The sequence below is a fragment of the Felis catus genome, chromosome A1 (genome assembly GCF_018350175.1).
Source record: "Felis catus isolate Fca126 chromosome A1, F.catus_Fca126_mat1.0, whole genome shotgun sequence".
Classification (NCBI taxonomy): Eukaryota; Metazoa; Chordata; class Mammalia; order Carnivora; family Felidae; genus Felis; species Felis catus.
The window spans coordinates 140,960,958-140,984,250 of NC_058368.1; the positions used below are offsets into that span (position 1 = coordinate 140,960,958).

At 37.2% G+C, this 23,293-nt stretch overlaps 1 protein-coding gene across 1 annotated transcript in view; it reads left to right on the plus strand.

Annotated features, from left to right (window-relative positions):
- AGGF1 (angiogenic factor with G-patch and FHA domains 1) overlaps positions 1 to 17,004 on the plus strand; it is a 28,988-nt gene extending 11,984 nt beyond the window's left edge. Inside the window, exons 7-14 of the mRNA XM_011284145.4 lie at positions 19 to 130; positions 1,335 to 1,386; positions 4,308 to 4,409; positions 5,273 to 5,438; positions 7,217 to 7,299; positions 10,872 to 10,999; positions 12,859 to 12,958; positions 14,779 to 17,004. Of these exons, the coding sequence (XP_011282447.1) occupies positions 19 to 130; positions 1,335 to 1,386; positions 4,308 to 4,409; positions 5,273 to 5,438; positions 7,217 to 7,299; positions 10,872 to 10,999; positions 12,859 to 12,958; positions 14,779 to 14,979 (944 nt within the window). The 3' untranslated portion in view covers positions 14,980 to 17,004. The remainder of the gene's footprint in view (positions 1 to 18; positions 131 to 1,334; positions 1,387 to 4,307; positions 4,410 to 5,272; positions 5,439 to 7,216; positions 7,300 to 10,871; positions 11,000 to 12,858; positions 12,959 to 14,778) is intronic.
- Positions 17,005 to 23,293: the final 6,289 nt, after the last annotated feature.

Here is a 23,293-nt window from a genome sequence, read left to right on the forward strand (position 1 = left end):
GATTTTTTTCTTTAACAGATGAGGAAAAAATTTGGCCCCCATGTATTAGAGTAATTGTTATTAGATCACCAGTGTTGGAGACAGGATCACTTTTTATCATTACAGCTGTTAATCCTGCTACAATTGGAAGGTAAAAATGTTTAATGTTACTCTGTTTGTATATTTATCTTATTCCAGTGGATTGTACATTACTCAAGCTGTTACCTTGAAATGTGCAAACACTTTTTGCCGGGCAGACACTTAATGACATCCATGTTCCTCCCTCTTCCACTCAGAAAATATTGTTGATATTTATGTTTTCTCACAGAGATTTTGTCATTTTCTTAACTTTTTAGGTTTAAATTACTTACTTAAATACAGTGTTCGTCTGGTATTTAATCTTCCTCCTCTGTTTCTTTGTGACTCGTAACCAGCTTGGTAGAGAGGTAGGTTTCAGTCATGAGAAGGATAATTTCATTTTTTGCCAACCGGAAAGAAAAATCTATTCTTAATTCAGATTCTATATAGTATCTTAACTTTAAATTCTTGAGAATAGTATGGTCCTTTTACATGCAGTAGTAGAAGTGGCAAATAGTCAACAGATTTGGAATAGGTGATTGATACTAGTACATAGGATATGTTGTCCCACTGGATATTTTATTATTATTTTAAAAAATTTTTGTTTTGAGAGTGTGCGTGCATGAGTGTGGTGGAGGGGCAGGGAGAGAGGGGGAGAGAGAATCCCAAGCAGGCTCCACACTCAATGCGGAGCCCCACGTGGGACTCCATCTCAGAATCATCAGATGGTAAACTGACCCGATATCAAGAGTCAGATGCTTAATGGACTGAGCCACCCAGGTGTCCTACTGGATGTTAATATTAACTTGGGGTAGATGTTTCAAAAAGTAAAAGTGATCCTGGAACTTCCTTTCAAATAGGAAATTTAGAGTAGGGTTAAGGAAACTGGACTTAGTATAATAGAAAGGCTTGTATTTTAACATTATATTTTAAAACAACAATGACAAAATCCTAAAAAAAAAAATTGTTGGGGTGCCTGGGTGACTTGGTTAAGCATGTGACTTTGGCCTAGGTCATGATCTCATATTTGGTGAGTTTGAGCCCTGTGTCGGGCTCTGTGCTGACAGCTCAGAGCCTGGAGCCTGATTCGGCTTCTGTGTCTCCTTCTCTCTCTGCCTCTCCCCTTCTCACGTGCATGCACCTGCTCGCTCTCTCTCTTTCTCTCTCTCTCTTTTTCTCTCTCTCTCTCTAAATAAATATTAAATTGTTTCTTTGTTAACTATAAGTGCTTAATCTATATATGGTTCAAAAATTGTTAAAGACATCTTACTTTGCAGAGAAAAAGATATGGAGCATACTCTCCGAATCCCTGAAGTTGGTGTTAGTAAGGTAAGCTCTTTGGCTTTTCAAATGTGTAGCTTCATAGATATTGATTTTATGAATCTTCATTATGGCAGAAAACTTAGGGGCTTTTTCATTTAGTAGAAATTTAATAGTTTAGGTAGTGATGGTAATGAAAACAATTTAGATTTGTTTATTCCACTGCTTGAGAAAATAATGTTTTATCAAAATTTGAGTCGGGGGCGCCTGGGTGGCGCAGTCGGTTAAGCGTCTGACTTCAGCCAGGTCACGATCTCGCGGTCCGTGAGTTCGAGCCCCGCGTCGGGCTCTGGGCTGATGGCTCAGAGCCTGGAGCCTGTTTCCGATTCTGTGTCTCCCTCTCTCTCTGCCCCTCCCCCATTCATGCTCTGTCTCTCTCTGTCCCAAAAATAAATAAACGTTGAAAAAAAAAATTAAAAAAAAAAATTTGAGTAAACAAAATTATATTTAATTTTTAACAGTTTGGAGCAGGAGTAGAAATGTGGATTAATTTAAGTATTAAAGTAACACCCATTTAACAAACATTTATTAAATGAAATAAATGTGCTAGATATGATTGTAGTTTAAAAATGAATCAGACCTGGATTCAGGCTACGTTATTAGACGGTTGCAATTCAGGCTGTTACTAGACGGTTGTGTTTGAGTCCAGAGTATTTTACAACTCCAGAACAATCTGTCCTCCACCACCCAAGGCTCTCCATTTATAACTCTTCCTAGTTGCTCCTGTAATGGTTTCAGGAAAAAGAACACTTGGGTTTTCAAATGAAACAGTAAGAACAGAGTTACAATTTTAGTTACAAGAAGAAAAACAGAAGGTTTTGCTACTGAGACTCTGTATACTTGATATTATCTTCTTGTGTATTTTCTGTTGTTTTCTGCTTCTCTTTTATGGTTGTTATCTTTTTTCTTTTTCTGATCTTTCATAATCCCCATTTTGTTTCTATTTAGTAGAATGTAATACGGATTTAAAGTATATATTTTATGTGATTTTTGTCTTGTGGGGATGAAACTTGTTTTCCATTATTTGTTCAAAAGTGTACTTCTTTTTACTTTGTTTTGACTCATTTAGAAGGGAGGAAATTTTCATAATTTTAACCCTGAGCAAATTATCTTGCTTTTTTACTTTACTATGACTCTTAATTCTTCTGCCTCCAAAGAAAACTGTGATTTAAATAGCAAAGAAGTCCTTCTCCCACTCTATCTAAAACATAGGTAGTTGTGTGGTGGCGTTTCTGCCTTTTCTTTCTTTCTTTTAAACTAAGGTGTTCAGTGATGGGGTAAATAGTTTCTTGCTGTCTGAAATCAGTTTGACAGTATATATCACACATTTCCAAGTTGATGAAAAAATTTTAAAAAACCCACACTCTTAATATTAGGGGAAAAAATAGAAACACATATTTAACCACTGGATAGGAGAAGAACTTCTAAGTTTAGAAAAAGGAAAAAAATCACAGAAGACAAGATAATTTTGAATAATTTAAGTTTGAAGTTCTTTTTTAAACAAATTCAAAAGGCAGACTAGGTGGGGCACCTGGCTGGTTCAGTCCATAGAGCATGTGATTCGTGATCTCAAGGTCATGAGTTTGAGTCCCATGTTGATGATAGAGTTTACTTTAAAAAAATTTTTTTTTGTTTTGAGAGAGAGAGAGCATGAGCAGGAGAGGGGCAGAGAAAGAGGGAGACAGAGAATCTGAAGTAGGTTGCAGACTCTGAGCTGTCAGCACAGGTCCCAATGCAGGCTCAAACCTGTGAACTGTGAGATCATGACCTAAGCCAAAGTCAGACACTTAACCAACCGAGCCACCCAGGCCCCCCATGTAAACAAAGTACTATGGAGCAAGGAGGGAATGCTTGGTCCTGAGTATTGAAAATCTGGAAAAACTTCCCTGAGAAGTTCATCTTCAGGGGCTTCTGGCTGGCTCAGTTAGAGCATGTGACTCTCAGGGTTGTGAGTTTAAGCCCCATCTTGGGTATAGAGATTACTTATAAAAATAAAATTTTGGGGCGCCCGGGTGGCTCAGTTGGTTAAGCATCCGACTTCAGTTCAGGTCATGATCTCACAGTTCGTGAGTTTGAGCCCCGCTTTGGGCTCTGTGCTCACAGCTTGGAGGAGCCTGCTTCCGATTCTGTCTCCCTCTCTCTCTGCCCCATCCCCACTCATGCTCTCTCTCTGTCTTAAAAATAAATAAAAACATTTAAAAAAATTTTTTTAAATAAAATCTTTAGGGGTGCGTGGGTGGCTCTGTTGGTTAAGCACCCAACTCTTGATTTCACCTCAGGTCGTGATCTCACATCAGGCTATGTACTGATACCACGTAGAGCCTGCTTGGGATTCTGTCTTCCTCTCTCTCTGCCCCTCCCTCGCTTGCTCTGTATCGCCCTCAAAAGAAGTAAAAATAAAGTTAAAAAAAATAATAAAATCTTAAAAGTTCACCTTGAATATTTTAAATCAACTTTTATATTAAGAATTTTCAATGATAAAGACCAATACTTACATTAGGTGAAAAATAATTTCAAATTGTTGTTGTAATATAATCTGAACGATGTTATAAAACTAGAAAATGTAAGACACACACTAAATTATTAATGGCAATGATAGACGGAATTATAAGGAACTTTTTTTCTGTAGCCGTCACATTTCTGCCAGGGCTATTACAATATTTCTGTATTCAGAAAAAAAAAAGTATTAAAAATAGCAAAAGTTGGGGCACCTAGCTGGCTCAGTTGGTAGAGTTTGCAGCTCTTGATCTCGAGGTTGTGAGTTCGAGCCCCACATTGGGCCTAGAGCTTATTTAAAAACAATTTTTTTTAAATAGCTAAAGTTATCAGAGCCTTAAATCTATCTTATCCTATCATAGAGAAATTATCTGTGGTTTAAAAAGTATTAAATTTTATAATTACTTCAGGGTTTTTTTGTTTGTTTTTTTAAGTTTCATGCAGAAATTTATTTTGACCACGACTTACAAAGTTATGTCCTTGTGGATCAAGGTAGTCAAAATGGTACAATTGTTAACGGAAAACAGATTCTTCAGGTGAGTGTATATTTATTAATTACTTGCACATCAGTTTTAAAAACCGAACTGAAATTTTTATTCCTGAAGGCCATAGTTATTATACTTATCATTTGGTTCAGATTACTGTTCAAGCCCAAATGTATTACATGGAAGGGGGTTCCCAGAAAGAGCTGAAAAATGTATATAATAAGTGGATACTTAACTCTTGACTTTTATCATAATTGTATATCTTATCTTATTTTAGAAATAAATGCATTTTAAAGCTATTCAGAGTAAACATTCTTACAGTAACTTTAGGGGCACTCCTTTTTTTTTGGTGTTTTTAAAAAAATTATTTTAATGGAAATACTGCTAAACTGGAAACTCCTTGAAGACAGAGGCTGTGTCTATCCAGTGAACTATCTTTAAGGTGCTTATTAGCACATAATAAACTATATGGAAGGGAGTGGGGAATACCTTAATTTTTAGTCTGTAAGAATAAAAAATGAAGTAAAACTGAATTATCAGAGACAATAAGAGGAAAAAAGGGAAATGTGCCCTTATCCCCTTAACATTTTATCTTTTTGACTGTGATAGATATTTGTTTTGGTAATAGATTGTTTGATGTTTGGGTTGGGTATTTCTATAGGATTGTGCATGGAGCCAGGGAGATTAGGGGATTTGATAATATAAAAGTTAGAAGTTGCTCAGTTCAGCTTTCTTCTCCTTTAGTTGAAAGTTCTATCATCCTCAAGTTGTGGAAATGTATGCCGTATGTGCATATGTGTGTCTTTCTCAGTGAGAACCATCCTAAATATTTTTTTTTAATCACGTTACTTAGCATAGACATAAAATAATCTCATGTAATACTTGGGTTTCTGTTTTGTAATTTTTTCTTTTAGCCTAAAACGAAATGTGACCCTTATGTACTTGAGCATGGTGACGAAGTGAAAATTGGAGAGACTGTACTGTCCTTTCACATCCACCCTGGCAGTGATACCTGTGACGGCTGTGAACCAGGACAGGTTCGAGCTCACCTTCGTCTTGATAAGAAAGATGAATCTTTTGGTATGTGAAATGTATTGTTACATGAAAGCATGATAAGTTTTTTACTTAATTCACTGGAGTGTTCTAAAATGTATCAACTACCAACTTTCATATCTACTTGATATAACACTATATTGAGATACATTTGGATTTCAGTGAATATTATCACATGAGACTAAGGAATGACATATAGTTGAAATTTGAAACCTAGACTAGTAGATTATGATTTTAGTTGATTTTTCTGTGTAGCAGTTTAGCTGTGCTGTTACAGCATTAGGTTGCTTTCTGACATGTAATGATGAGCTATTTTTGCTAATCCAGTTTAGTAGGCTTTGGAGGCAGCACTGCAGTGATAGCTAAATGTCCTTCAAAAGAATAATTGTGGGGGCGCCTGGGTGGCTCAATCGGTTAAGCATCTGACTTCCACTCAGGTCATGATCTCATGGTCTGTGAGTTCGAGCCCCACATCAGGCTCTGTGCTGTCAGTTCAGAGCCTGGAGCTCGCTTCAGATTCTGTCTCCCCCATTCTCTCTCTCTGCCCCTCCCCCACTCACACTCTGTGTCTATCAAAAAATGAATAAACATTTAAAAAAATTTAAAAAAGAATTGTGACATAATTATAGTAAAGATTAGTTTGCTTTTGACTTCTCTTTGGGGATATGAAGAAGTCATCCACAAACTCTGTCAGATAATAACATAGAAAATAATAGACCAGGGTATTAAGAGTTATTGGTTGATAACATTTGCTTTCCTACTTACAGTTTGTGTTGATATATCATTTGTGTATATACCATTATTTTCTTTCTTTTTTTTTTTTAACGTTTATTTATTTTTGAGACAGAGACACAGCATGAATGGGGGAGGGACAGGGAGAGAGGAAAACACAGAATCGGAAGGAGGCTCCAGGCTCTGAGCCATCAGCCATCAGCCCAGAGCCCGACAAGGGGCTCGAACTCACGGACCGCAAGATCGTGACCTGAGCTGAAGTCGGACGCTTAACCAACTGAGCCACCCAGGTGCCCCAATATACCATTATTTTCTATAGTAACACCGTAAGAGGTTGCTGTCTTGCTTTAAAATCCACTCATCCAAGGGCACCTGGGTGGCTCAGTTAAGTGTCCGACTCTTGATTTGGCTCAAGTCATGATCTCATGGTGAGTGAGATCAAGCCCTGCTGATAGCACAGAGCCTGCTTGGGATTCTCTCTCTCTTTTTCTTTCCTTCCCTGCCTCCCCTGCTCATGTGTGCACGCTTGTGTATGTATGCATGCGCACACATGCGCTTCCTTTCTCTCAAAATAACATTAAAAAAATACCCACTAATCTAAGGTCACCCAAGGACCCCCTATTTTCTGTTTTCTGATACTAGATTATGAAAATGAGTTACAGTACATTACACAATAATATGAATCTTGGGTTCAGTGATTTTTCTTTTGAACATGCCTGTATTCCTTTGGAAAATTAACCATATTTCTCCATTTAGGATTCTATTAAAATAATATTAAAAAGTTAAGATAATATTAAATATGATAATATTAAAAAATTCAGTGTTTCTTTTGGTGTCCATACTGTAACATTCTTAAAACTTTTGGGTTTTGGTTTATTTTCCAAGTAGATTTAGTTACCAAAATGCTGAAAGGACATCACCACAACCCAAGATTCTTTTATATTAATGCTTATTTGAACTTTTAGTTGATATGCAGGTGGATTAGTATTAATTTTATTATTAAACAACACTATTTTATGTAAAATCTGTCAGGTTTAGTTTTTTTTTTAAAGAAACTCACTTTTTCCTTTTAGTTGGTCCAGCACTAAGTAAGGAGGAAAAAGAGTTGGAAAGGAGAAAAGAATTAAAGAAAATACGAGTAAAATATGGTTTGCAGGTAAGGATGTTAAATATTGTTACATGTATTAATTGTTCATCTGGTTCTAAGTTAAAAATGTCTTTAGGTATGTTTAGTCCATTTTATATATAAAAATAGAGCTGTTTATAATGATTTTGAGATTTATGTGATTTCTGTAAGTTGGTTACTGTTTACCTCAACAACTGTTGAGGCTAGAGTAGAAAAATGATAATAATATCCAACATTTGAATAGCCATTTCTAGTTTTTAAAAAATATGCATTAAAATGGTAGCTTTGAAGGATGTTCTTGGAGGACTGGTACTGCCTGATCTCAAGACTTATTTTAAACTACAGTAATTAGTACAGTATTGGAATAAAGATAAATGGATCAGGGGAACAGAATAGTGACTTGAGAAATAAATTGATAGATAGATAGATAGATAGATGAACGTATGGGGGTGTAATGTGTATGATTTTTAGCAAAGGTGTGAAGGCAGTTTGGTGCAGAAAGGATGGCCTTTTTCAATAAATATGCTGGAACACTTGTACAGCCATTTGCAAAAACAAAATAACTTTGATCTAAACCTTGTAACTTATAAAAATGAACTCACAATGGATCATAAATATAAATTTAAAACTTTAAACAATAAAGTTTCTAGAAGCATACCTTTAAGAAAAACAAGTAGTTTTGAAGATATATCTAACACCAAAAGCACAATCCATAAAAGTGCAAATTAATGAATTGCACTTCCTCCAAAATTTCTGTTCTTATTATAAGGACACTGTTAAAGCAAAGATAAGCCACAGACTTCAGGACAATATTTATAGATCATATATCTGATAAAAAAAAAAATCCTAGATCTTATATCTGGAATGTATAAAGTACTCCCAAGACTCAATAAAAAAACTATTTAAAAATGAGCACATGGTTTGAGTAGACCCTTCAGCAATGCAAGTGTACAAATGGCAACTAAGCACATGAAAAGATGTTCAGTATTACTGGGGAATTGTAAATTAAAACCAACTAAAAAGACTATCCATACCAAGTGTTGGTAGTCATGTAGCAGAATTGGAAATTCTCATATACTGCTGGTGAGAATATAAAGTGGTTTGATTGCTTTGGAAAATAGTAGTTTCTTTAAATGTTAAATATTCACCTACCATGTGATTAACCATTTACTCCGAGGTATTTATCCAAGAGAAAGTATATGTTCAAAGACTAGTAAGCAAATGTTTGTGACAGCTTTTTTTCTTTCTTTTAAAAAACTTTTTTTTTTAATTTTTAAAATTTTTTATTGCCATAGTTGACATACAGTGTTATATTAGTTTCAGGTGTACAGCATAGTGATTTGACAATTATATACATTATGTGACGCTTACCACATAAGTGGAGTTCCCATTGGTCCCCAAATAATGTTATTAAAATATTCATATTTCCTATCCTGTACTTTTCATCTCCATGGATTATTTATTTTGTGACTGGAAGTTTGTACCTCTTAATCTCCTTCACCTATTTCATGCATCCCTTACCTCCCCTCCCCTCTGGCAACCCCCAGCTTGTTCTCTGTATTTATGAGTCAGTTTCTGGTTTTTGTCAGTTTGCATTTTAATAGTCTATATATAAGTGAAACCGTATTGCATTTGTCTTTCTCTGACTTATTTCACTTAGCATAGTAACTTCTAGGCCCATCCATGTTGTCACAAATGGCAAGATCTCATTCTTTTTTATGGCTGAGTGATGTGTGTGTGTGTGTGTGTGTGTGTGTGTGTATACCACATCTTTATCCATTCATCTATTGATGGACACTTGGGCTGCTTCCATATCTTGGCTGTTGTTACTGATGCTCCTGTAAACATAGGGGTGCATGTGTCTTCTTGAAGTACTGTTTTCATTTTCTTTGGGCAAATATCCAGTAGTAGAATTCCTGGATCCTGTGGTATTTCTGTTTTTAACTTTTTGAGGAACCTTCATCCTGTTTCACACTGTGGTTGTACTAATTTACATTCCCACAAAGAGTGCATGAGGGTTCCCTTTTCTCCACATCCTCACCAGCATTTGTTATTTTTTGTCTTTTGCATATTGCCCATTCTCATTAGTGTGAAGTGGTATTTCATTGTGGTATTAGCAGCTTTTTTTCTAGTAACCAGAAACTGGAAAAGACTCATGTATCCATCATGAATGGATAAACAAATTGTAGTAAATCTATATGGTCAAATACTCTTTAGCAATAGAAAAGCATGAACTGTTGATACAGGCTGCACTATGGTAGAAACTCGAAATAATTATGCTGAGAGAAAGCAGCCAGACAACAAGAGTACATACTGTATACATCCATTTATATAAAATTCTAGGAGAGCGAATTAACATACCATGACAGAATGTGTAGTGGTTGCCTGGATACAAGAGAGGAAGGATGCACAGGGAGAGTCTGCAGTGATGGATTACAAAGAAAGATGAAGATACTTTTGTGGGAGATAGATCTGTTTATTATCATGATGGTGGTGATGGTTTCATAGGTATATACAAATCTCTAAAGCACCTAATTGTATATTTTATGTGCAATTTATTATAGTTAATTGAATTGGAATAACAAGTAAAAAAAGGCGGTGGGGCGGTTACCATTTAATCCCATAAGTGGACCAGGAAGGTAATTAGTATTTCCAGTTTACATTTGGGAAAGTAGGCTAAGGTTCACCCAGCTGCTAAATGACAGAATTAGATGTGGGTTTTTTTTGTTTTTCTGAGGGAAAGCATGTGTGTGTGCGAGCAGAGGAGGGGCAGAAAGACTTGGAGAGAGAGAATCTTAAGTAGACTCCGTGCCCAGCACAGAGCCCGATGTGGGGCTCGACCTCACAACTGTGAGATCATGACCTGAGGCTTAAGCCAAAATCAAGAGTCAGTTGCTTAACTGACAGCCACCCAGCTGTCTCCATTCAGTAAACATTTCTTGAGCAGCTGTCTAATCATATAAATGGAACGCTGTTGAAGCAAAAAGCTATTAGTACTGTAAAAGAGTACCACACTTTTTATATTTTTCCCTTTCAAGGAATAATGCCACACTATTTTAGGTCCTTTTGAACTTTGATTTCCTTAGAGAAAAGGAGAAAGATTTTTGCCAACCCCAGGGGTTCTACATATTTCTTTGAATACTGTCAGTTCATATGAGACTATGTATACATAGTATTAAGTCAAGACATACAGTATTTTCACTGTATTATTTCTTATGATTACATTTTATGATTTATGTATCATTTATATTCTACATACAGTTTATGTTCTACAACTTGAAATAATACAAACTTTTTTGGAGAGGAGAGAGCACACACGTGAGCAGGGAGGGGGGAGGGGCAGAGGGCAAGGAAGAGAGAGAATCTTAAGCAGGCTCCATGCCCAGTGTGGAGCCTGACACAGGACAAAATATAAGCATTTTAAAGGAGATAGAATAAAAATAGCATACTCTAACATAATTGTATCAATTTATATCATGGCCTGCTTTGTTATTTTAATAGAGACCATTTTGAACCATATTTCCAGGTAAAGCAAATATGCAGATAGTACATTTGTATGTATCAGTTTTATTTTCTTCAGTGAATATTTCATGTTTATAAAGAATACAGACTATGAAGATGAAAAGGCATTGAAGAATCCAAAATATAAAGATAGAGCTGGAAAACGTAGGGAGCAGGTTGGAAGTGAAGGAACTTTCCAAAGAGATGATGCTCCTGCATCCGTTCACTCGTAAGTACTACATTTGAATTGCTTGAAACATTCTTTGTACCATAGTCACATTTGTAGGGTAATATAACTTACAGGGTTGTATATTCTGATAAGTAGCCTTTAAAGGAATGGCTCATAACAAGGTGGAAGTATTCCTCTAATTACAATTTCATTCCCTAGAAAATTGCTTAGCATATACATAAGTACACATACTTAAACATACATATATACACATAGCTAACATTTTAGCCACCCACTTGAGTAAACATATTTTTGTATACTAGATATCTAGAAGGTTGGGCTAGTAAGAAATTAGTATGGACTGGTATCTTTTATAATCATTTCAGTACTCATCCACTTTTATTCTTGTTGACCCTGAAATACTATTTGTCTTATTTTTTGATTCAGTACTGTTCTTTGGGTAAAGTAACAGTGATAATATGAAGAATATAATTTTGAGGCCTATACAATATGACCATATTTCTGCTTTTAATATTTTATCAGCTACATTTTTTTCCTGAGAATATAAATTCAAGGTTTAGTTAGAATTTAAATCTTTCAGGTAGGACTGGCAGCTAATTATAAACTTTTATTAAATATATTTTATTAATTCTAAGATACACTACTAGGATAGAGTTTTAGTTACATAGGACAGCAGTTTTTTTCTTTATGGTATATAAAACAGCGTTGCATCTTATATCCATCAGATTTGATAGACTATAGCATTCTTAATTAGGTAGACTCAACAACATGGCACATTTTAAAGTTTAATATTTGTTGATGTAATGGCTGGAAAATATGAAGATTGTATTAAAGTAAAGGCAGAAATAAAAATGAAACACATTGGTCTGATATTGCTTGGTTTATTGTTATTGAAGAGCTAATTTAACATATTTTGTAGTACTGAAAATACAATGTCAGAACATAAAATTAAAATACCCTTAAACTAGCATAAAATAAAGTCATAGAACAAAATGCACACAGTGAAGGAGAGCTTTTATTTCATTTTGTTTTTACCTTTTTTTTTTTTTTTCAACTTTTTTTTATTTATTTTTGGGACAGAGAGAGACAGAGCATGAACAGGGTAGGGGCAGAGAGAGAGGGAGACACAGAATCGGAAACAGGCTCCAGGCTCTGAGCCATCAGCCCAGAGCCTGATGCGGGGCTCGAACTCCCGGACCGCGAGATCGTGACCTGGCTGAAGTCGGACGCTTAACCGACTGCGCCACCCAGGCGCCCCTTGTTTTTACCTTTTTATTGATATATAACTTACATACCAAAGAATACACAGATTAAGTATCAATTTTAATAATATATTGTATGATTAACACATTGCAGAATACACATTTATCAAGAAATAGGAAATTATCAGTAACCCCCAGAAACCTTCCCTCCTAGTGCCTCCTCCTGATAGCTATTTGTTTTTTTTTTCCTTTCCAAAGGCAGCCACTCTCCTGACTTCCAACAGGAACAGATTAATTTCACTTGTTTTTGAATTTTAAATGAGTAATTCACTGTTTATTTTGTGTCTATATTCTTTTTGTCCAACATTATTTTGTTAGGTATATTTTATTTTCAATGCTCTATAATGTTCTCTTACGTGAGTATGCCACAATTTATACATATTACCATTGATAACATCTGAGTTGTTTTCAACTTGTAGTTATTATTAGATTTGCTGCAGAAACATTCTTGTACATATCTTTTTGGTGCACTACTTTCTGTTAAGTAATATGGGGAGGGGAATTTGTGTATCTTTAGTAGGTAGTGCCAAACAATTGTCTTTAGTATCTGCACCAATTACTTTTATTATTAGTTTATTGTAAATGTGACCTACATGTTCTTTTAGAAATCAACAACTATCTTAATTTTCTTTAAAGTGAAATTACTGATAGCAACAAAGGTCGGAAGATGTTGGAGAAGATGGGTTGGAAGAAGGGAGAGGGCCTAGGGAAGGATGGTGGAGGAATGAAAATTCCGGTAAGACTTGTGTTTTCTTTCATTCTTTATTCTCATAGCAGATATATTTACTGTGTTCCTGCTATGTGCCAGGCATTACCTTACGTTTCAGGAATATAATATCAAACACAGACAGGATCACTGTTTTTGAAGGTATTCACAATTACCAAATATATATATGTGTATGTGTTCTGTTTTTAACGTTTTTTGGAAACCTGTTAGAGTTTTTTCCTTCCTCCAAGCTGGGATAGTAAATGTCATTTCCTGAGCCATAGGTTCTTCTGTGCCTTTTAGTTGTTATTAATGACTTCCATGCTATGTCTGGTACTAAATAGTGTAGGAACAATCACAGTGTTACTTTACAAACAGGAAGATTCTGTATTAGATAGATAATCTGTTTTAGATTTAAATAATCAGGTCATGTAACAAGCAGTAGAGGGAATAATGTCTGGAAGACAGTACAGTGGTTTAATTCTTCAGTCCCCATGGTTCATCAGAGGTTTAAATTATCCTTTTTTTTTTTTTCCGAGACTTTTTTTAAATGTTTATTTATTTTTGAGGGAGAGAGAGAGAGAGAGAGAGACAGAGCATGAGTGGGGGAGGGGCAGAGAGAGAGGGAGACACAGAGTCTCAAGCAGGCTCCAGGCTCCAAGCTGTCCACACAGGGCCCGATGTGGGGCTCGAACTCACAAGCTGTGAGCTCATGACCTGAGCTGAAGTTGGATGCCTAACCGACTGAGCCACCCAGGGGCCCTGAAATTTAAATTATCTTTTACAAAAACCTTACAAAGTAACATGATTAAAGAACTTTCTTGGGGCGCCGGGGTGGTTCAATCGGTTAAGCGTCTGACTTCAGCTCAGGTCATGATCTCACACTCCGTGAGTTTGAGCCCCGCATCGGGCTCTGTGCTGACAGCCCAGAGCCTGGAGCCTGTTTCAGACTCTGTGCCTCCCTCTCTCTCTGACCCTCCCCATTCATGCTCTGTCTCTCTCTGTCTCAAAAATAAATAAACATTAAAAAAAAAAAAAAAAAAAGAACTTTCTTGATAATTACCTGGTACTTAAAGAAGTAATGGATACATCAGTATGAGGTTTAATGTGAATTTTCTTTCTTACTGAGGTACAATGAGAAGAACGTGGGTTTTGTAGTCAAACCTACTAAATAGAATTATTTTGTTAGAATAGGTGCTCTATCACTTACTAGTTGTGTGATGTAGGGCAAGTTTGGACTTCAGTTTTCATCAGTAAAAATGGGGATTATAAGGATTGTTTTCTAAGAGGTGTCATGAAGGTAAAGTCCCAAGTGGGGTATTTGACATACAGTAGGCATTTAGTAACTAACTGGTGGCTTTTAATGGTTCTCAAAATAATGAGAAGTCCTTTCCCTCTTTTCATGAAAATAATCAGGTTCTCTTTATGACTCTCTTTGTCCCTCTTTATGACTCTTAATGTTTAATCTACCCATTCACTTTCTTAGGTAAGGCTAGGATGATAGTAGTATTACCTTTTCTTCTGGCTAGAGTGGGATTAATGACAGATTGTGCAGCATCTCATTGAAATTCAGTGATGGCTCTTTAAGGAGCACTGTATTTTCTGTATTGAGACAGCTGTAATTATTGATAGACAGTACATAGACATTATTGATAGACAAGACATAGTAGAAAAATGAGTTCAAGTTCTATGTATAATCATGTATGTATTTCTTTATGTTTTTGATGGATTTGACAGGTTTTTATTTTTCATCAGTCTTTCTAAGTCAGAGAATAAAAGTACCACGTTAGGTATAGCAGATGTCAGTGTATTTAGACTCCACAGTAAGTCATCTCACTTTTTGGTAACAGATCCAGCTTCAGCTTCGGCGAACACATGCAGGCTTGGGGACAGGAAAACCATCCTCAATTGAAGACATTCACCTTCTCCAAAACAAGAGCAAAAAGAACTGGGAGAAAGCACGCGAGAGGTTTGCCGAAAACTTCCCAGAAACTAAATCTCAAAAAGATGTGCCAGCGACCGTCCCTTGGGTCAAAGGGACTGTAGAATGAATGTCAGTCATAGAACACAATTCAAGCTTTTTTAAGAGTTTGGAAACTCTTACTTTAGTGCAAAAGTTTTCCCTCCAAAAGAGTCCGTAACATGAGGGAACTGTATCACAACTTACCCCCTCATGATTCATAAATGTGTAATAAAGGGTGGTTTGCAGCTTTTAAAAAACATTTTTTTAAAACTAATAAATAGTAACTGAATTAGATTATGCTGTGAGCAAACTAAAGTTCACAGGGCACGGCTGAGTTTATCAGACTTTGTTATTTTATCTTGTCATTTATAAGACCCATATAAGCAAAATTCATATAACCAGTAATTTTAAATGTACATTTGTCCTTGTCTCCATATATTCATCATTATAAGATATACAACAAGAGAAACATCGGAAGTTTATAAAAACAAGTATGATTACAAGCATCCTTGTTTATGCCCTTTAGAACCTAGGTGGAAAATGTTGAGAAAACAGGGGTAGTGGTGCATAAATTTTATTCCTAAAATATCCTAAGTAATATTGTTGAAGAACTAATGAACAGGTGATATGTTATAGAAAATTAGTCTTTCATTGTTTTCTTCTGTGAAGAATTTGTTGGTTTGTACTATATAATAAGCATTTACACTTGGTTTGTTTTATAGCTGAAATATTTAGATATGAGCAATTGAGTACAGTATTGAAATATTCCATGTGCTGGCATTTATAGTTTTGATAAATCCCATTGCTGGCAATGGAGTTGTGCCAGAGAAATCTGATTTCTATTGCAAAAGGATTGCCTAGCCCAGGCCTCAAACTCAAGATATTTATTGAAAGTGTCTTCAAATGCAATAAAAACATTATAATCATAATATCAAAAAGAGTGATTCATTGAACCAATGTTTTAACTATATTGGTCTGCTTTGAACTCACGACCAGCCAGAATTTTCTCTTTAAATTGGCAGAGTAGTAACAACAGGAGAACTTCAAATATTGGAGAACTGCAGTGCAGCTTTCTGAGTACAGATGTCCCTGCCCTGCCAGTTATCACTGTTCTTTTCCTCTCCATTTAACTTCTGTCTCAGCTTTTTGCTGGGAAATTATTGCTGGGACTTTCTCTTTCCTGGCAGTGAATATCAGCTATAGCTCCCCCCTCATCTACTATAAAGAAATATCTTCAAGATTTAGAAATAGGAAAAGAAAGTTCTGAAAAAAAGTATGTAATGGGGAAGATAATTCAGAAAGAAAGACGCCCTGTTGGAATTTCTACTCTGGATGGTACAGGGTACTTAGGAAGAAAAGAGGAGTGTGGGGAAAGAAAAATTTATTACAAAACATGGGACATATGACCAAACAAGTTGTCAAGACCCTACAGGCCTAAACTGGGATAATCAGAGGCCCTATAACTCCAGATCTGCAAAAAGTCATTTTCTGTATTGTTTCTAGCCACCTACACAACCCAGCACTTCTTTATGTACATTAGACTTGAAGGCAACAGAAGTGTTCTGCATTATTTTCTCTAAAATAGAAAACAAAAATTTACATGTGTTTCTGGCACTTGGGCCCTGTATATAGGTAATAGTATAGGAGCCCCAAAGTAGAATTGTGGTAGATTTTACTCACTGAGTAAAGTACAACTGTGTATATAATATTTCCCATTTTTATTATTAGATTGTAGAAAACTTTTTTCATTGCTTTCTTTTGTTAAGAAAATGGAGACTTGAAAATGGTGATAAAAATGGAAATATATGTGACATTTATGTTATTAAAACCCTTTGCAAATCTAAAGTCTCAGGGCTATACTATATGGTAGATAAAGGACTGAATAATGTCTAAGTCTATTTCCATCTGTGAAATAAGAATAATATTTATCTCACGTGTCTGTATTGAATAGAAAATGAGAAAATGTATATAAAAGCAGTTTGTACACTGTAAAAGTACAGAGATGTGAGCTTCTGTTTGTTTAGAAGCGTAGATGTGAATTATGTAGTTTGGATTACACATAAAATTGTTTTGTGTCTCATATTTTAAATTATATTCACACAGTGTAAATTAATTATGGTAGCCTTTAAGGGTTTATTTTTTTATTTTGTTGAAAAAAATTTTTTTTACATTTATTTATTTTTGAGAGACAGAGAGGCCAGTACGAGTGGGGGAGGGGAAGAGAGAATGAAACACAGAATCCGAAGCAGCCTCCGGCCTCTGTGCACTGTCAGCACAGAGCCTGATGCGGGGCTATAACTCATAAACCCTGAGATCATGACCTGAGCCGAAGTTGGATGCTCAACCAACTGAGCCACCTAGGCTACCCAAAGGTTTATTTTAAGTGGAGCTACAAGTTGCTGAATTCTTTTTGCCAGAACATGAGAAGCTGGTGAAATTTGAGAAGAGAAGAAACCGTCAACATTAGAGTAAAATAAAGAAATTATTTTGTAGAATTAAATAGCTAGGTAGCACTTTTTCCTCATAATGACTTTTCTCCCTGCTTTTAAAAGTTTTTACTTGTGATGTTTCATTTTTATTCTGTTCTGAACTTAATGAAAATTAATGGCTCACCCAAATCAAACACCTTCCAACTTTTCATGTTAAAGATTATTTCTGGGGCGCCTGGGTGGCGCAGTCGGTTAAGCGTCCGACTTCAGCCAGGTCACGATCTCCCGGTCTGTGAGTTCGAGCCCCGCGTCGGGCTCTGGGCTGATGGCTCGGAGCCTGGAGCCTGTTTCCGATTCTGTGTCTCCCTCTCTCTCTGCCCCTCCCCCGTTCATGCTCTATCTCTCTCTGTCCCAAAAATAAATAAAAAAACGTTGAAAAAAAAATTAAAAAAAAAAAAAAGATTATTTCTTAGGGGTGCTTAGGTGGCTCAGTTGGCTAAGCGTCTGACTTTGGCTCAGGTCATGATCTCATGGTTAGTGAGTTTAGGGCCTGCATCGGGCTCTGTGCTGCCAGCTCAGAGCCTGCGTCCTGCTTTGGATTCTGTGTCTTCCGCTCTGCCCCCACCCCACTTGTGCTCTGTCTCTCAAAAATAAATAAATGTAAAAAAAAAATTTCTTTTAAAGATTATTTCTTAATTTGGTACATTTTCTTTTTTTTTTTAATAGTATTGTAAAATTTACTTATTTTCTTGTTCATCTCTTTTTTTTTAATATATGAAATTTATTGCCAAATTAGTTTCCATACAATACCCAGTGCTCATCCCAAAAGATGCCCTCTTCAATGCCCATCACCTACCCTACCCTCCCTCCCACCCCTCATCAACCCTCAGTGTTCTCAGTTTTCAAGAGTCTCTTATGCTTTGGCTGTCTCTCCCACTCTAACATCTTTTTTTTTTTTTTTTTCCTTCCCCTACCCCATGGGTTTCTGTTAAGTTTCTCATGATGCACATAAGAGTGAAAACATATGGTATCTGTCTTTCTCTGTATGGCTTATTTCACTTAGCATCACACTCTCCAGTTCCACCCATGTTGCTACAAAGGGCCATATTTCATTCTTTCTCATTGCCACGTAGTATTCCATTGTGTGTATAAACCACAATTTCTTTATCCATTCATCAGTTGATGGACATTTAGGCTCTTTCCATAATTTGGCTATTGTTGAGAGAGCTGCTATGAACGTTGGGGTACAAGTGGCCCTATGCATCAGTACTCCTGTATCCCTTGGGTAAATTCCTAGCAGTGCTACTGCTGGGTCATAGGGTAGGTCTATTTTTAATTTTTTTGAGGAACCTCCACATGGACTATTCTACTAGCTTCCCGGCTGGTCGGCTTGCAGTCAGTCTGTCCTCCCTCCAGTCCATCTTCTACGCTGCAGGCACGGACAGTGTCTTCACAACCCCTCTTTTATCATTTCCTATTTAAATCCTCCTGTGGCTTTCCATTACTCTTGAGGACAGAAAACAAAATCCTAGCCCATAACATTCTACCTGGTCTAGCCACTGCCAGCTTTTCTGGTCCCTGTCAGAGCAGGAACCTTTTTTTCAGTTCTCAAACATGCCACACCTTCTCTTACCCTAAGGCCACTTTTATTCTGGTAAGTCTGGAATGTTCTTCCTATACCCTTATAGTTAACTCTGACATTTAGATCTCTGCTAATTGATTTTCTTCAGGGATGCCTCCCTTGTCCAGTAGACTGGATTGCCTTTGATAAATGTTCTTGAAAATCTGTATTTGTTTCATTTAGACTACTTATTTCAGTTCACATATATTAATGTGATTAGTATAGCATTTGTCTGTCTAGATTCTTACATGTCATGTAGGCAAGGCCTGGGTTTTTCTCACAGTTGTATTCCTAGTACCCAGCCTGGCTTGTATACTTAAAGGCAAACAGTGAAAGAGCAAGGTGGGTTTCGGGAACTGCAAGCGGCTTGATACAGATGGGTTTTGTGTGACTGAGGAAACATGGAAGGAACTGAGGCTACATAGAGGGTATGAGATAATGGGTTTCAAACCATTTTGACCATGGTCCATGTTAAGAAATACAGTTTATATGACAGCTCAGTATGTGTCTTGTGTATGCATTTATAGCAAGTTTTATACACCAGTACTTAGCTGTTAGTTCACATAATGGACTCTTTATTTTGTTTTCCAAGTCACTGATTCCAGCCACTAAATTGATTGTATAATCCACTGATGGCCTGTGTTCCACAATTGGAAAACTATGGATTTAAAGCTTGGTTTTCAGATGGTTTGACAGAATCTATGACATTGACACTGCCTTACAGAACTGCAGGGGTGTGTGTGTGTGTGTGTGTGTGTGTGTGTGTGTGTGTGTGTGTGAGAGAGAGAGACAGAGAGAGACAGAGGCAGAGAGAATGGGTGATGGGGGGTGGGAAGTGGTTGAGGTGCCAAACTGGTGACTCTTGTTCTTGTGTTGTTACCAGAACTGGTCTACATTGACTGGTTTACAATTCAAACTTCCAGATAGATTTCATATGGAGAAAGGTTTTACCTCTTTAAGAGGAGCCAGTGGGAGGGGCACCTGGATGGCTCAGTCAGTTAAGCCTCTGATACCAGCTCAAGTCATTTTCTCACAGTTCTTGACTTCGAGCCCCACTTTGGGCTCTGTACTGAGAGCTCAGAGCCTGGAGCCTGCTTCAGATTTTGTCACTCTCTGCCCTTTCCCCGCTTACATTCTCTCTTTCAAAAATAAATAAACATTAAGAAAAAACAAAAGAAACATTAAGAAAAACATTAAGAAAAAAACAAAAGAGCCAGTGGGGAGGGGAACTGAAACACATACCTACAGCTATTCTCAAATATTGTGTTAAGAAATTTGGATTTTTTGTCTCTTCATCAGTGAGGAATTCCTGGAGGATTTTAAGCAGAGAATCTAATTCTCATTATCTCACTTTATAGCAAAATAGCTATGACTGAAGGGGGGCGGAGTGGAGGCTGACAGACCTCTGTGAGGGCTTTTCCCCCTCTATTTGGTATTTATTGAGCACCCATTTATTGAGCTGTGCAGACCTGTGAAGGCAGGGACCTTTTTGGTCTTATTCTCTGCTCTATCTTCAGTACTTATCACAGCATTGGACGTTTAGGAGGTTCAGTGAGCATTTGTGGTAGGATGAATGGAACACACATTTGTGCTATGTCAAATACTGTGCTAAGCACTTAATGTATATTATCTTCTTAATTCCTGCCACTATTTTATGAGTTAGAAAACTGAGATTTGGAGACTTTTTTTTATTTTCTATGTTTTATTTATTTAAAAAAATTTTTTTTGATATTTATCTGTTCTTAGCATGAGCAGGGGAGGGACAGAGAGAGAGGAAGACACAGAATCCAAAGCAGGCTCCAGGCTCCGAGCTGTCAGCACAGAACCTGATGGAGGGCTTGAACCCACAGACTGCGAGATTATGACCTCAGCCGAAGTCGGACACCTGACTGAGCCACCCAGGCACCTCTAAAAAGTCTGTGTGGCAGAGTGGTAGAGCTTGGGTTTAAATCTTTATTCTTTTCATCCCAGTGGACTATTAAGAGCACCGGCTTATGAGTCTGACTGACCTGGATTCACATTACAGCTCAACCACTCCTGAGCTGAGTGATGTTTAAAAGTTTATTTAAGCCTGTATACTTTAATTAGTCTTCATGGAGTTACTGGGAAGTTGAGATAAGGCCTATGTCGTATTGAACAGTGCCCGGTACATAGTAAGTCCTCAAATATTAGCAATTTTTTGTGTTGTTATGCCCTGCTACCCCTAGCAAGGGTACAGTTTTAGGAGTAGCATTCTGGAGTGGGTATGGTGGTTATTGAAGTGAGAGCAGTGGGGCAAATAAGTGGATGGGTCATCTTCACTCCTTGAGGTGATGATAGATAGGTGTGGATAAGAAGGCTGACTCACGAGCTGGAATTCTTTCTTTTTTAAATTATTTAATGTATTTCTTAATTTACATCCAAGTTAGCATATAGTGCAACAGTGATTTCAGGAGTAGATTCCTTAATGCCCCTTAACCCATTTAAACCATCCCCCCTCCCACAACCCCTCCAGTAACCCTCTGTTTGTTCTCTGTATTTAAGAGTCTCATATGTTTTGTCCCCCTCCCTGTTGTTATATTATTTTTGATTCTCTTCCTTATGTTCATCTGTTTTGTCTCTTAAAGTCCTCCTATGAGTGAAGTCATATGATACTTGTCTTTCTCTGATTTCACTTAGCGTAATACTCTCCAGTTCCATCCACGTAGTTGCATATGGCAAGATTTCATTCTTTTTGATTGCCGAGTAATACTCCAGTGTATATATATATACCACATCTTTATCCATTCATCCATCGATAGACATTTGGGCTCTTTCCATACTTTGGCTATTGTTGATAGTGCTGCTATAAACATTGGTGTGCATATGTCCCTTCGAAATGGCACACCTGTATCCCTTGGATAAATACCTTTAGTTCAACTGCTAGGTCATAGAGTAGTTCTATTTTTCATTTTTTGAGGACCCTCCATACTGTTTTTCAGAGTGGCTGCATCAGTTTGCATTCCCACCAACAATGCAAAAGAGATCCTCTTTCTCCGCATCCTCGCCAACATCTGTTGTTGCCTGAGTTGTTAATGTTAGCTGTTCTGACAGGTGTAAGGTGGTATCTCATTGTGGTTTTGATTTGTATTTTCCTGATGATGAGTGGTGTGGAGCATTTTTTATGTGTTGGTTGGCCATCTGGATGTCTTCTTTGGAGAAGTGTCTATTCATGTCTTTTGCCCATTTCTTCACTGGATGATTTGTTTTCTGGGTGTTGAGTTTGGTAAGTTCTTCGTAGATTTTGAATACTAACCCTTTATCTGATACATCGTTCGCAAATATCTTCTCCCATTCCATCGGTTGCCTTTTAGTTTTGCTGATTGTTTCCTTTGCTGTGCAGGGCTTTTTATTTTGATGAGGTCCCAGTAGTTCATTTTTGCTTTTGTTTTCCCTTGCCTCTAGAGACGTGTTGAGTAAGATGTTGCTGCAGCCAAGATCAAAGAGGTTTGTGCCTGCTCTCTCCTCTAGGATTTTGATGGCTTCCTGTCTTATATTTAGGTCTTTCATCTATTTTGAGTTTATTTTTGTGTATGGTGTAAGAAAGTGGTCCAGGCTCATTTTTCTGCATGTCGCTGTCCAGTTTTCCCAGCACCATTTGCTGAAGAGACTGTCTTTATCCCATTGGATATTCTTTCCTGCTTTGCCAAAGATTAGTTGGCCATACATTTATGAGTCCATTTCTGGGTTCTCTATTCTGTTCTATTGATCTAAGTGTCTGTTTTTGTGCCAGTACCATACTGTCTTGATTACAGGAGCTGGATTTCTTTTCTCCCTTTTAAATTTTTTTAAACATTTATTACTGAGAGACAGATACAGAGCATGAGCATGGGAGGGGCAGAGATGGGGGGGAGACACAAAATCCGAAGCAGGCTCCAGGCTCCAATCTGTCAGCACAGAGCCCGACGCGGGGCTCAGGCTCACAAACTGTGAAATTATGACCTGAGCAAAAGTTGGACGCTTTCCCGACTGAGCCACCCAGGCGCCCCCAGGAGCTGGATTTCTTAACGAGTATTGCAGAATGAGCAGGAAAGTAGTAGATGCTAGAGAGTGAGAAAGGATAGAAGGTATTGTATGTGACCGTTTGAGGTCATCCTCCAAGAAGGGGTGGATTCTGCATGACTTTGGGAATGAAGCTTCTGGAGAAGGTGACAGGGACATTTAGCAGGCCCACCCTGGTGTTCATTACACTCTAGAAGCGGGAGAACTGAAAGAGGAACTAGATTTCAGACAGTAAAATCTTTCAACAGCACGTATTCATTCAGCAGATAACCTTGGGGCACTTAATACAGGCCAGGCACTATTCTAGGCACTCGGGATACAGTAGTAAATGG